This window comes from Ceratotherium simum, chromosome 33, assembly GCF_057802395.1.
Source record: "Ceratotherium simum simum isolate JZ-2026a chromosome 33, ASM5780239v1, whole genome shotgun sequence".
Classification (NCBI taxonomy): domain Eukaryota; kingdom Metazoa; phylum Chordata; class Mammalia; order Perissodactyla; family Rhinocerotidae; genus Ceratotherium; species Ceratotherium simum.
The window spans coordinates 10,026,212-10,041,466 of record NC_141932.1 but is presented as its reverse complement, the minus strand read 5'-3'; the positions used below and the strand labels follow the sequence as shown (position 1 = coordinate 10,041,466).

At 45.8% G+C, this 15,255-nt stretch overlaps 1 protein-coding gene across 1 annotated transcript; it reads right to left on the bottom strand.

Moving 5' to 3' along the window:
• Nucleotides 1-6,651: 6,651 nt before the first annotated feature.
• LOC101387247 (sialic acid-binding Ig-like lectin 8) lies at nucleotides 6,652-7,620 on the bottom strand. Its single transcript, XM_004439138.1, has 2 exons — nucleotides 7,173-7,620; nucleotides 6,652-6,971 (listed from the first exon to the last, which is right to left on the bottom strand). The coding sequence occupies exons 1-2, from the start codon at nucleotides 7,618-7,620 to the stop codon at nucleotides 6,652-6,654; spliced, it is 768 nt and encodes a 255-aa protein (XP_004439195.1).
• Nucleotides 7,621-15,255: the final 7,635 nt, after the last annotated feature.

Here is a 15,255-nt window from a genome sequence, read left to right as displayed (position 1 = left end):
TATTGAAGTCCTAATCCCCAGTCAGGACCTTTAAAAACGTGATTAAATTAAAATGAGGCTGTTGGGATGAGCTCTAATCCAATAGAACCGGTGTGATTATAAGAGGCGATTGGGACACAGACACATACGGAGGGAAGATCACGTGAAGACACAGGGTGAAGATGTCCATCTGCAAGCCAAGCAGAGAGCTGTCAGAAGGAACTAACCCCACTGACACCTTGATCTTAGACTTCTAGTCTCCAGAACTGTAAGGAAATAAATTTCTATTGTATAGGCCACTCAGTCTGTGGTACTTTGGGTACACCCAAAGACACTCGGGTCTTAGTGCCTGAAAACTGTAATGGTACCTTATAAGGGAAAAAGGTCTTTCCAGATGTGACTAAGGTAAGGACCTTGACCTGTAGGTGATCCTAAATTATCTGTATTGGTCCCTAAATCTAGTCACAAGTGTCCTTATAATAGAGAAGCAGAGGGTGATGTTCTACACGAAGAGGAGGATGAGCAATGTGACCACAGAGACAGAGTGATGTCGCCACAAGTCAAGGAATCCTGGCAGCACAATCATCTGGGAGAAGTAAGAGATGCATTCTCTCCTCCAGCCTCTGAGGGAGTGTGACCTACCAACAACTTGATTTCTGCCCAGCATACCTGATACTGGATGATGGGGTTCAGGACACGTTACCCCAAGATGTGCCACCTTTGCATATTGAATAGTTGAAGCTGGAGGAATTTGAGAAACAATACGTGCAGGAAGGATTTTCTGACCTTCTCCTGAAGCAGCTCATAAACCCTCACTGAGAGGCGCCCTCCCTGTACCCAGAGGAAAGGAGCATCTTATCTCCCAAGATCAAGGGACACAGAGAGGAATCTGAAGAAACAGGCCTTGTTGAGTTTCTCCCAGTTTCCTACACTTAGTTACACTCTTTGTCCTATCATATCTCTGCATGATTTTCCATTTTGTCTCAAATCTACCAGGAAAATACTCAGGTTTAGGCAATAATTCACGTCTTCATTTCCTTAGTAAGGCTTCTATGCCACATTAAACTTACATTAAATATCTCTGTCTGTGTTTCCTGTCTGATCTGTCTTGTATTAGAGAGATCTCAGCCAAGAACTTACAAGGACAGATGGAAAATATTTTTCCTCCCCTCCATGGATTTCTGGCCTCCTGAACTATGAGGCAATATATTCCTCGTGTTTTAATACACCAAGTGTGTGGTCATATGTGACAGTTTCCCAAGAGCTAATAAAGGTGGGAAATCAGAGAGATGCTGTCTCAAAGGAGATTGCAGAGAATAGTGGAGAAAAGCCATCCTTCACAGACCCACTCCTCATCTCCTTTTTGCAGCTATATTCCTCCAAGTGTTGTCTGCACCTTCTCTTTCCATCTCTGCTCTTCCAACTCTCTCCTGAACTTGCTCCAACCAAGTCTGCGCCCCTTTTCCACCTCTCCATTAAACCTGTTGTGTGGAGATTACCAAGGACAAACGTGTTTCCTTGTGTCCTTCTTTTCTCTGTGTGCTGTCAGCCCCCTTTTGGCTCACTTGTTGTCATCACTTACATGGCTCTACATCCTCACACCTCCAGCCTGAACCCCTCTCCTGACCTACAGGTATTCGTATCCACCTCTTTTGCTGACATCCCCAGTTGGATATCAAGTGGCTTCTCAGAATGAACATCCCCCTTCCAAACCCTTCTCTCTGACGTCTTCCATGGAACACAACTCCATCCCTCCAGTTCATCAGGGGAAACATTTGGGCATCATCCTTTCTCCTCTCTCTCCTCACTCCCCACGTCCATTAGAAAACCCTGCTAGTTCCATCTTCATAATACATCTAAACACAAACCCTCACTCTCCCCCACCATCTCCCTGGTTCAAGTCGCTATCACCTCCTGCCTGGAGAATTCAGGAGTCCCTTCCCAATCTCTGTGTTGCTCTGTGGACCCACTCTGGCCTTTTCTGAACAGAGCAGCCATGGGGCTCCTGTGAAAATGAAAGTTCAGTCGTATTCTCCAAGGCATCCAGATTCTTGCATTTCCTGCACGGCCTCACAAGCTCTGCACCAGCACAGGGTCTGCACCATCCTCCCAGCTCCTCCCCTCCCTGTGCCTCCCTCTGCTGTCAGACTTCTCCCTCCTGTTTCCCCAACACACCAGGCATGCTTCTGCCTCAGACTGCTCCACTCGCTGTCCTCTCTCTTCCCTTTTCCTGGATAATTTTGTCTCAGGGAAACGCAGAATGCGCCCTCTTACCATGTTAAGTCTTTGCTCCAATATCACTCCTCATACTCTCAGATGTAGAAAACTGTCCCCAATATGTCATGTGCTCCTTTCCCTCCATGATTTTTCTCCAAGCACACATTACCATCCAACATGCTTGAAAGTTATTCCTTATTTATTTCTTTTGATTTCTATCCTTCTTGTCTCCAGAATGACAGTTTCTTGATGACAGAGATTTTGGATGCTATGTTCTCTGATGCAAGCCTGGCACCTACAATAATGTTGGCACATAGTAGGTCTTCAAAAATACTTGCTCACTGTCTATAAATAAATGACTGACTGTCACTCTGCTCAGAAATACAAGAATTACACACACTTGCGAGTGCACCTGCACACACACACACTGGGTGACATTTAAGACTAAGCCTGAGGGATGAGCAGGACTTGGTGAGGAAGGAATGGGGAGGGAAGGGCATTTCAGGAGAAGGAACTGCACATCCACAATCTCGGAGTCACAGAGGCCTTGGCCTGGCTGGGGGTGGAGACGTTGCCATTTGCAGGGAGAGGGAGGGATCTGGAGAGAGGGTCCAGCAGGGGACAGACCACACAAAGTCTTCAAATCCAGCCTGTGGTGTTTGTAACTCGGGCTCTGGCCGTGGAGAGGACATGTAGCTGTTCACACTGTACAGGACATGGATGATGATGGCCTCTGGAAACACAGTCTTGATGCCTGTGTTGAGGAGAGAGATGAAGGCAGGAGGTGAGGTGGGTTTAGAGACCCAGGGAAGAGAGGAGGGGGCAGGGATGATCAGGGTCAGGATGGGCAGGAGACGGGCAGCAATATAAGCTCTGATTAGGAGGAAGGATGGGCAAGACTTCATGATTTATTGGATCAGAAAGAAGGGAGGGAGGTCAAAAAAGGAGAGCTACAATACAATTTTGGTCTTAGAGATGGGGCCATGGTGTTTTTAGTGTGATGGGGAACTGAACAGAGAAGTGGGTTTGGGGAGGAAGGCGACAGCTCAACTTTGGCATGCTGAGCAGAGCAATCCTGGGGCTGTTCTGGGAGAGGTGCAAGGATATTTGGTGGTTAGACACCCACATCACTCACTTGAGGGATTTCCCTGGGATAATGATTGCATCCTCCATGCCCCCTGTGGGCCTCTCTTCCTTCCTCCTGCGGGACCTCATTCTGAGAGAAGAGACCAGGGACTTTCAGTCTGGTGAGATCACAGTGCAGCGGGCGGCACACTCAACCTTCCTGTTCCCTGTACAGAGGCTGGAGGGGTGACTGAGGTGGGAGAGGGCGGATCTGGTCCCACAGACCATCTTCAGCACACAGGTATCTCCCCACCTGGACACTCGGTGGGAGGGTGTGAGGGCTGCAGGTGCGGATCCTCTCTCCTCCCCCTGCCCCCATCAGCCTTTTGCCTGCCCCACCCCTTGGCCCTTTCAGGACCCTTCAGCACTGGTTCTTGGACTTGGTCAGGTCCCCCCTGCCCTCCCCACACCTGCCCTTCCCCAGGGAACAATACTCACAAGAGGAAGATGAGACAGAGGAGGAGGAGCAGGGTCTTCAGAGCCACTTCCCCGATGGCCACCAGAACCACCCCTGCCATGAGCCCTGACCTCCCTGTTGGAAAGTGAGATAAGGATTCACCTGCTCCTCCCCAGTCCTGCGTCCTTTGTTTCCTAATAGGACCCTGGACGTTGGGTCTCCAGGCCTTCCTCCATCACTGGATGCATGACCACCTGTTTTGGGGCCTCACCCCACCCCATGTTCTGACCTTCCAGCAGGTGAACACAGAAAAATTTATATAAGTTGGATTTCTTGAAAATGACAAACTTTTGTTCATCAATTGACACCATCAACAAAGTGAAAAGCCAACCCATTTTATGGGAGAAAATGTTTGCAAATCATAGATGTGATAAGAGTGTAGTATCAAGCACATATAAAGAACTTTTACAACTCAACAACAAAACGACAAACAATTCAATTAAAGAATGGGCCAAGGATTTGAAAAAAACATTCTCCAAAGAAGATATACAAACGACAATAAGTCCATAAAAAAATTAACATCATTAGTCATTACAGAATTGCAAATCAAAACCACGATGAAATACCCCTTCACACCCACCTATTGTTAGTGCCCTGGAGTCAATTCTGACTCCTAGAAACCCTGTGAGCTACAGAGAGAACCCTGCCCAGTCTTTTTGCACCATCCTCTCCCTTTTCTATACTATATCAGACAACGTTCTGCTAACATTCTAAAGGTTTTCATGAACAAGTTTTTCAGAAGTGGGTGGCCAGGTCCTTCTTCCTAGTCTGTCTAGACACGAAGCTCCGCTGAAACCTGTCCACCATGGGGACCCTGCTGGTATTTGAAATACCGGCAGCAGAGGTTTCAGCATCAGCAAAACACAGCCACCACAGTACAACAATGACAGGTGGGTGGTGTGATTCCATGACTGGGAAATGAACCCAGGCTGTGGTGGTGAGAGTGCCGAATCTTAACGACTAGACCACCAGGGCTGGCTCTTCACATCCACTAGTAGGCTATAATTGTTTTTTTTTTTTTTTAACAAAAAGGAAAACAAGGTTGGCAAGGATGTGGAGAAATTGGAACCCTCGTACATCGCCGGTAGGAATGTAAATTGGAGCTGCCACTGTGGAAAACAGTCCGGCATTTCCTCAAAAACTTAAACGTAGAAATGACTATTCGACCCAACAATTCCACTCCTTGGCATACGCCCCAGACAACTGAAGACACAGGTTTGAACAAAATCATTTACACCAATGTTCATAGCAGCATTATTCACAATAGGCAAAATGTGGAAACAATCCACGTGTCCATCAACTAATCAATGGATGAACAAAATATGGCACATCCATACAATGGAATATTACTCAAACAAAGAAGAAAGAATTACTGATACATGCTACGTGGATCAACCTTGAAAACGTTTTATGAAGTGAAAGCAACAAGACACAAAAGGCCACGTTTTGTATGATTCCACTTACACAAAATGTCCACAATAGGCAAATCCATAGAGACAGAAAGCAGATTAGTGGTTGCAGGGGCTGGGGGAGGGGAGTGTGGAGAGTGACTGATTCATGGGCACAGGGTTTCTCTTGGGGGTGATGAAAATGTTGATGGATGGAATTAGACAGTGGTGATTGTTGCACAATATTGTGAAGGTACTAAACGCCACCTATTGTACACTTGAAAATGGCTCAGATAGTGATTTTATTTTTCATGACTTTTTCCTCATAATAAAATAATGCATATAAATTTAAAAAACTGCATGGAGATACCGATTTTCATCTGCTACTGGAAAAGATCACAAGAGTTCACCCCACACTGGATTGCTGAAAACACACACTTTCAGCCCTCAATATTGGGAAGGTACACTTGTCCACCCTTGATGGAGAGCAGCTTGGCCATGTTTCTCAATATAGAAGAACAAGTGATCCAGTGATTTTCCTTTTAGGAACTTATCCCACAGTCATAAATATACACAAACGTGTGAAAGCAGATACAAGATTACAGATTGCAGCATTTCTACTGGTAAAATAAACTTAATGCCATGATTTTCCATTAGTAGAAGATGTGTACAGAATCAGAATCCATCCAGGCCATAGAATACTCTACCGTCACAGAGAAGAATGAAGACGGTCTGTACTTCTGACATCAAATGACCCCTGAGAAACTTTAGGTGAACAAGCCAAGGCTCAGAGCAGCCTATGGACACTGGTCACTTCCCAGGAGGGGACTGGGCATCTGAGGACAGACTCTGCAGTGTATTTGAATTTTTGGCCATGTGAAAATATACTGCCAGTCCAAAAATATGTAAATTACAAGGTATTAGGGAAAAATAAAAAGACAAGGTGGGAGGAATCGTCAGGAGATGGCTGTTAATTGGCCTTGAGAGGTGGGCTGTACTGTGAATGTTGCCCTGTTCTCCTTGTGGAGACAAGGAGGGGTGGAGAAGTCTGAGGGGAGTGAAGGGACAATGGGGACAGCTGCTCACAGAGTCCATGTGGGCTGAAGATGGGGTGGGGACCACTGGGTCCATTCAGAAGGGATCTCTGATCACCAGGATGAGTCCAGCGTTTGGCAGGGACCCGGCCCTGATATGAGCTGGAAGAGACACTGCTTCCTATAGCCCAGGAGGGAACTCCTTCCTGCCTGTGTCATCCCCTAGACAGACACCGATTGCTGGGTTCTCTGGAGCACCTAGGATGAGAACAGTGGATTTCCCTTTCAGTCAGAGGGAGGGATGGGGTGAGAGGAGTGTAGGCATTCTCCTCCCACCCTCAAAATCCACAGAAAAACAAGAGGGACAGGACTTGTGTCCTTCTAGGTCCCCTACTCAGCCAGAACCCCAGACAAAAGCATGAAGCATCCCCAGCCTGGCTCTCTTGCCTTGTCACACACTCAGGGACCCAGGAATCCTGGCCCAGCACTCACAGGTGACATTTAGCTGGATGGTTCTTTCCACGGTCACACCAGCTGCAGGGAACGTCACCTGACAGGTGAGGTTGGTGCGGTGGTCCTGGGGCTGTGGGGTGAGGGTGAGCACTGAGGAGAGGTGGGTCCTTGGACCCAGGGAGGTGAGGGCAGCTGATGTCCAGGAGAAGATGGGGGGCGTGCCCCGCTCACAGGCCCAGGGCACAGAGCAGGTCACATTCCTGGGGCAGCCAGACTCCGGGGTCCCCGGGATGAGGATGTCAGGTGTGTGGGTCAGGGCTGGTGAGAAGAGGGGGAGACACAGGAATCAGGAGGGAGAGTCTGAGGTGTGGTCCTGAGAGAAGTCTCAGGCTTTGTCCAGCTCCACCCTCTGAGCCCTGACACAACATACTCACAAACCCTCTCCCAGGAGGGAGAGTCCCATCCCAGCTCTGCCCCCATGTCCAATCCCTGTGATGACTCCAGGAGCCAGGCCCTTACCTGTCACAGGTACAGATAGCTGGTTACGTATGTAAGAATATCTCACAGTATTTCCCCTCTCCACTTTAAAAAAGTATTTTCTGTTGTCCCTCTTCCTGGCATCTCTGATGTCGAGGGAGCAGTTGTAGGTCCAGGGATCCCCGAAGAGGTAGAATCGGCCCTGGGTCTCCTCCTGCACTTTTCTATCTGGGTTATTTGTTGCCACTGGAGCATCCTTGAATACATCAGCCCCTTCCCGGAACCAGTAGCCATGAACTGGAGTAGAGTCATTCCAGCCGTCCTGGGGGTAGAAGAAGGAGCAGGGCACCCGCACACACAGACCCTCCTGCACCGTAACCAACCTCTGCACTTGCAGTTGGTAATCCTTGTAATTTTTCCAGGGCTCCCTCTGGCCCTCAGCCCCCTCCCTCCACCAGAGCAGGGCCGGCAGCAGCATCAGCAGAAGCATGTCTGGGGTGGGCAGTCCCAAGTTCCACCAAGGAAAGTCTGTTTCTCAGGGTTGACTCTCAGGAATTAAAAGTTGCAGATTTAGAGGAGGCTCCAACAGGAAGATGAGGGTGAGGTCACAACAATGACCCTCCTCAGAGGAGGAACTTCAGACTCAGAAACTGTCGGGGCTGGGACAGCCCTTGGAGTCAGTCAACCATTCACCCGCTACTGTGTCCACTCCTGGGTACCCTGGCCAGGAAAGGTGAGTGCTTTACCCAATTTCAAATCCCATGCATGTCCAGAGCCCCATCTCTTGTCTCCCTGTCAATGCCCTTCCCCTTGGAGAGTCATTTTCTGCAAAGTGAAATACATCCCTTCTGGTCAAACCTACTGATTCTCAGGCTGTAGATGTCTGTGGACGTCCGTTCAGCCAGAGAAGGGACTCAGGGACCCAGGAGATGAGGGAGGCTGACTGTCCTCACTCCCTCAGCATCCATTTGGTGGGCATAACCCCTCTGCTCAGGAGGTCACACAGCAGCCCTGAACCTTGCCCTGAGAGTCACCGTCCAGCAGGGAACAAGACTTGTCCCAGCACCTTGAGCTACCTGTGACATGAAGACATGGAGACACATGCAGAAGACACACAGGGAGGAACACCAGCCTGGGGGTCGTCCACCCCTGAGGGGTGAGGATTTCGTGAGAGAAGAGACGTACACCTGAATTCACAGGAGGTTATTTTCAACTGTGTGGTGGGGACTGGGAGGAAGTGGTGGGAGTCCTGGGAGGTGGTGCTTCCTCAGACCCATGTGGGTTTTCCTGAAACATTGTTTTGAGGAAAAAAGACACATACAGAGAAGTGCCGCCACAAGAACAGCTCAGTGACTCATGGCATAATGAACACCCTCCAAGAAACAGAACTTTGGGGTCACCCAGGACCTCCCCCTTGGTCCTGCTCTCTATCCCCACACCCCACTCCCCCAGGGAGCCCCAGCCTCACTGTAATGCCAATTGATTTGTTGCTTTTCTCTGTAGTTTTATCATCAATCATGCTTCTTTTAATACTATAGGTTTGCACGTGTTTTTTTTTAAGACTTCGTATACATAGAAAAATTACAGTCTGTTTTCTTCTGTTCAACTTCATGAACCTGCCAATCCCATATTATCTCCTTTCAAGAACTAATACCCAAAACCCAGAGTCGAGTTAGTGCTGTGATCATAGGGAAGGGAAGTGTATGGATTGAGCATGCATAGGCACTCCCACATCATCACCATTTCCTGCATTTTCAGCTGGAATCTCATCCTGCACCCCATCCTCCTGCTGACCCACCTGTGCTAGCCACTCCCTCTCTCCCTGCAGGGATAGATGCAGCATCTGTGGTCAGAAGGGCTTGGCCATGCCCAGTCTGTTTCCCATGATATCCAATTTTCAAAGAAAAGCAGAAGAATGGGAAGGACAGGCATGCAGAATCTACCAAGAATACAACTGTGTGCAAAAGAGGAACTTAATATCCACAGGCCATCAGAGCTGTGGGACATCTAGCCCTACTTCTCCAATTTGCAGAAGACACTGAGGTCCAGAGTGTGCAAGTGAATTACCCGAACCACACAGGTGCTTTGTCTCATATACCATTGTCTACACTGGAATCCACTTCATCCATCTTTGTCTTCCCAGGATTCGTCGGGCTGGGAGACTGGAAGCTCATCTTAATTTGAGAGGGGAGAATACCAACTCTTCCCAAGGGATGAAAGAGGAGATTTCATTCACTCATTCATTCATTCATTCATTCATTCGACACACATGTACACTGTGCCTTCAGGTTTCCAGTAAAGGGGTGAATATGGCAGATCTAGCTCTTGTATTTGAGGAGAGCAACATCTGGTTGGGAGACAGACAGGTCATCTGACAATTCCAGTGTGATAGGGTAGGTGGCTGTGATGGGGGCAGCACACTTGTGGTGGGTGGGGCTCTTGCTCTTCTGGACTGGAAGATGAGTCTCAGGGAGGAATGGGCCAAGTAGACATGGTAGAGACTCTCAGTCAGTCACAAGGGATGTGAATTCCACAGGTGATCCTAGTACCCTGGAAATTCCTGGACTCTTAGGTATTATGTTTTCTGTTCCACTCACTTCCCCACTGTGCTGGAGATCCTACCCCAGCTACCAAGTTCTGTGCTCTGTTTGTGATCAACTCCACCATCCTCCAGCAGGAGTCAGGCCTTTGCCCATCGGGGGCTGTCTCTCTGTCCAGGACTTACTTGGCCCTTGAGGATCCCCCTGGGAAAGGGCAAGTGTGCTGTCCATGGTTCTGAATCAGAACTGAGTGCTGACTTTGGAGATGTCTGCACCTCTGTGGAGGGGCCTGATCACACAGCACATGGACTAAATGTCTGGAGTCAGGATGATCAAGATGGTAGATGCTCTATGGAGGGCTCAATCCTATCTGGGAGGAAGGACTTAGGGAGGGGGAAGACCTCTGCATCTCCTCCTTGTCCTGTCCACTCTCAGAAATGTCCTGTGAGCAATACCAGGCTGTTGTCACTGGTCCAAGGGCTGAGTAGGTGAAGGCTCTGGACTGCCCCTTTACATATCTGTTCCACTTTCATTTCCCCAACATCCCTGACAGAGAGGGGTGATCTCCTTCATCAGACAGAGGAGGCAGATGATACTCAGACAGGTGAGTAGCTTTGGGAACTAGTCTCCAAAAACAACCCCAAGCAATCCTGCCCCTCCTTTATACAAACATGGCACTTCTCGTGTTACAAGATAGAGTTTGTTATTATTACCTGCTCCTCTTGAACATGGGTTGGGCCCATGACTGCTTTTACCAATAGAATGTGGAGAACAAGATGTTCTGAGTCTTAAATGGTTCAGATATTAAGAAGGCCTGGCAGCTTCCACTCCTGCTTCATGGATTTCTGGGCATCTGTGTAAGCAATCCAGGGAACTCTGATGGAGAGAAATAGAAATGCTACGTAGAGGAACGCCGAGGAGTCAGATGTCCAGCCCCGGTCACCAACACCATCCGAACATGACTGCCTGGAAGAACCCCCCAAAATTAGGAGTGAAACTGTCCCGCTGTGTTCTGGTCAATTTGCATAATGATGAGATAGAATAAATGTTTGGGCCACTGGGTTTTAGGGTGGTTTGATGTGCAGCAAGAGATAAATGAAACAATATCCCACACAAATTATAGCTAATGGGGAAAAGGGAGAATTGGATGTCTACTTGCTTGACGAATTTTTCCAGATACTATTTAAAGGATGACTTTCAAACGTTGATTTGAGATCTTCTGTGAAGATAACTGTGGAGGCTTTGCCAGGCTGGAACTACATTTCCCAGAATCCTCTTCCCTATTTGCTTCCAGGTTAAAGTTGGCCACAAGATAAGGGAGAATTTGAAGCAGCAGCCACAAGGCTCTGAGGGTCAGTGGAGGGGCAGGTGTTACTGCAGCTCTTGCACATCATGGATGACCCATTGGCTCACTTCCCTGGGAGGACATAACAGCTGCTTGACTGCCGGGAGGCAAGGAGGGTGTTGGGGAAAGCCACTGGCTGGACTTCAGGGGACAAGGACCATCAAGCCTTGGTACATGTATTCGTGACACAGATGGACACAGGTGGCTAGAGATATATTTACAGTGACATGCAAAAGATCCCAGAAAAAAAAGCATCTGTTGTATTTCTCTCCTACTAAGACAAGACCCAGGATCTATTTGACCTGACAACTAGGGCCATTTGCCTGTTCACGGAAGCCCCATCTTCCCGAGTGCAAAGGGCAGGAAACGGCCTGTCTCAGTACTCGGAATTCCCAATGCCCAGCTGTGCGTCTGTCTGTCTGTGTGTAAATGCTGAACATTGGCTTTGCAGGCCAGTTTTATTGTTAGTTTTATGAGTTATGTATCCAATCCTTTGAGGACCTGAATAGAACAAAAAGTGGTGCAGGCCTGATTTCCAGGGTAACAGGATTCCAGAATCCCTGGGACGCAGATATCATGTGTTTAAGACAAACCTAGGGAAGAACAAAGGGCTGACCTCAGTTTCTGGAGGGGCGCTCTCAGTGCCAGAGCCTCCTGGGGTCCTTGATGCCCCCCAAGTCCTTGAATGAGGAGAAAAAGCTTCTTTTCTGGAACTTACCGTAACCCTCACACTCAGGAACAGCTTCTTATTTTTGTAACTGTATTTCATATAATAACCTCTCTTGACTCAAAAGAAGTGAGCCCACATGTCCCCATTATGTACATCTCTGACACTCAGGGAGCATTTATAGGTCTGGAGATCACCAAGGTCATATAATCATCCCTGGATCTTCTCCTGTGCTTCTTAAAAGAGGTTGTTTGTAGCCACTGGGGGATCCTGTCTGGGAGTGGCCCCATCCTGGCACTAGTGGACATGAGCTGGGTCAGAATTCTTCCAGTAATACTTGGGATAGGAAATGGTGCAGGGCACAAGGACACACAATCCTTCTTATACTATCACCAGCTCCTGCACCTTAAAGTCATGTTCTGGACCCCGAGACAAAGCCCCTGGAGAAACAGAGTCTCAGACTCCACCCTACATTCCCCACCCTGGACCCCTCTGGGTCCTGGTCCACTTGTCTTCCTACAGCATGGACTGTAGCATCACTATCAGGAGCAGAAATATCTCTTGAACCATAAACGCTAGGCATTTGCCCTGGGACAGTCTGGTCACTAGGATCCCTTAATATAAAAAGAATGATTTTGGAAAAACAGGAGTAAACTGCAACAGGAAGCCAGTGACTTTGATCAGGATAGTAACTGTGCACATAAGTTCAACTTCAGACCCACAGCTGCCAGAGATGCGGAGGTTCTTGGACATCAGCCATTACCACTTCCCTACTATGCAGAACTCAATATAGGTCTAGAGAAAGCAAAAGACTTCCAAAAATCATACTGGCTGATGTGACTTTCATACTCGGAAAGGTTTATGAAAAATTGGAACTATTTTTCTTACACATTCAGAAGAACTTGCCAATGAATAGTTTTTCCCCTGGAAAACAATGTTTCCCACTGAATCAATCCTTTATGGACACAGAGATTTTTGGGTTCTTATTTCTTCTTAAGGTAGTTTCAGTAAATTATATTTTTCTTATAATTTTTCTATATCATCTAAATTTTAAATATAATTAGCATATATTTATGTTACATATCCTCTTATGTTGTATTTAAAGCAAAGACATTGAAGGAAAACATACATAGAGAAAGTAGTTAAGATTATAAGGATATGCTTGGTCAATTTTCATAGTGATGGCATTCCTGGAACAACCACCTAGATCAAGATGCATCACCAACCTCCTTTCTTAGTTACTACCCCCTACAAAAAAAAAAAAAAAGTGACCACCGTAATGACTTCTGTCATTATTGATTAGTTTTATTTGTTTTTGATTTTTATGTAATTGAGATCTTCTAGTATGTGTTCTTTTGTGTCTGGTTTCTTATGCTCAACCTTTTTTTGTGAGAGTTACCCACACATCAGCAGTTCATTCATTCTCACTGCTGAAAGAATTCCATTGTGTGTATATACCATATGCTCTATAACCCATCTAGTTTTGAGGGTTGTTTGGGTTATTTCTAGTCTGGATCTATTATGAAGAGTGCTAGTATACACATGTCTTATGGTATGTATATGCACTTTTGTTGGGTATGTTTCTTAGAGTGGCATTTATCAGTAATAGGTTATGTACATATTCAGTTTTAGTAGGTTTGTCAAACAGTTTTCCAAAATGGTTATAAAATTTACATTCCAATTGTGAGTATATGAGAGTCCCAGTGGTTTCAATTCTGGGTAATACTTGTAGTTCCAGTCATTTTCTTGTTTTTTCTTTTCTTTTCATTTTTTTTTTTTTTGTGAGGAAGATTAGTCCTGAGCTAACATCTGTTGCCAATCCTCTTCTTTTTGATGAGGAAAATTGGCCCTGGGCTAACATCTGTGCCCATCTTCCTCTATTTTATATGGGACACTGCCACAGCATGGCTTGACAAGCGGTGCATCTGTCCACGCCCTGGATCCAAACTGTGAACCCTGGACTGCCGAAGTGGATCATGTGAACTTAACTGCTACGCCACCAGGCAGACCCTTTTGTTTTTTCATTTTAACCAACCTGAATATAAGTGGAATTTCATTGTGAGATTAATTTGCGTTTCCTTTATGACGAATGTGATTGAGAAACTCATATACCTATGGGGAATTTGGATATCTTCTTTTGTGAAGGGCTTAAGTCATTTGTCCATTTTTCTATTTGGTTGTCGAACTTTATCTTATCAATTTTTAGCAGATACTTAAATATTCTGCAAACAAGTCCTTTTCTGGATATTTTTATTGGAAATATCCTCTTCATTGCATGTTTTATAAAGAGTTTCTTAATTCTAATGTAGTCAAGTTTATCAATCTTTTCCTTTATTATTAGCAAATGTTTGCCTTATTTAAGAAATTTATGCATAGCCCCAAGAATTTACATATGGTTTTCTACCAAAGTATCTAAATTTTCACTATTTATATTTTGGTATCCAAACCATTAGTAGTGGATTTTCATGTATTGTGTTATATAGGTGTTACGATTCATTTTTTCCCATATGCATATCCAATGGATCCAGCACTATTCATAGAAAGTATTTTCCCCACTGTGTTGAAGTATAGCTCTTGTCATAAATCATGCAATTATATATGTGTAAGTTTGGTTCTGAATGTTCTACTCTGTTCTATTGGTCTATCCTAGTAACAGTCTCACGTGACCTTAATTACTGTGCTTTTATAATAGTTCTTGATATCTTGTGGTATGAATATACCAAAACTTCTCTCTTTTTTATGATTTCTTCGCTCTTCTTGGTCCTTTACAACAAAATAACACTGTCTAGATAATGATTGGTACTACAATCTATCTACTGGGGCAAGAACATGGAGAGAGAACCTCTCTGAGAAACAGGGTCAGTGGGAAGACAAAAGCTAAAGGTGGAAAAAAAAAAAAAACATTGAAAAACCCCTCTACCACCCAGCCATAATCGTAAGTAACACTAGAGGAATTTGAAACTCTGCTGACTGAAGGTAACTACACCAACCACAAAACCAAAGTCCAGCTCAATTATGAGGGGATTGGTTCAAACTGCACATTAACACCCCAACAAAACAAGAGGCAAGCCTATTTCCAGGCATGAATTCTGTTACCCTCAGTCTCTGCTTTTCTACACATGGTGTCTAACATTCAATAAAAAGTTATGAAATGCACACAAATAGAAATAGCAACCAACTTTCAAGAGACAAAACAAGCAACAGCAACAGATTCCAATATGACAAAGATGTTGGAACTATCAGACAGGAACATGAATGTAACTATAATTATTATGGTTAAAAGGTCTAGTGAAAAAAGTGAGCAAAAGTCATGATCATATGGAGAATTTAAACAGAAATTATAAGAAAGAGATAAATGGAAATGGTAAAAATTTTTTAAATATGATAACAGAAAAGAAGAGCGCCTTTGACAGACTCAATAGACTTTTGACAAAACTGAGGAAAGAATCAGTAAACTTTCAGATCAATCCATAGAAATTACCTAAACTGGAGCCATCCCTGATGGCCTAGTGGTTAAAGTTCGATGTGCTCCCCTTCAGTGGCCCAGGTTCAGTTCCCAGGCACGGAAACACA

Coding starts and splice junctions, on each gene's coding strand:
- LOC101387247 (XM_004439138.1), bottom strand. CDS start 7,620: ATGCTTCTGCTGATGCTGCTGCCGGCCCTGCTCTGGTGGAGGGAGGGG. Junction 6,972..7,172: donor GCTATCTGTACCTGTGACAG/GTAAGGGCCTGG, acceptor TCTTCTCACCAG/CCCTGACCCACACACCTGAC.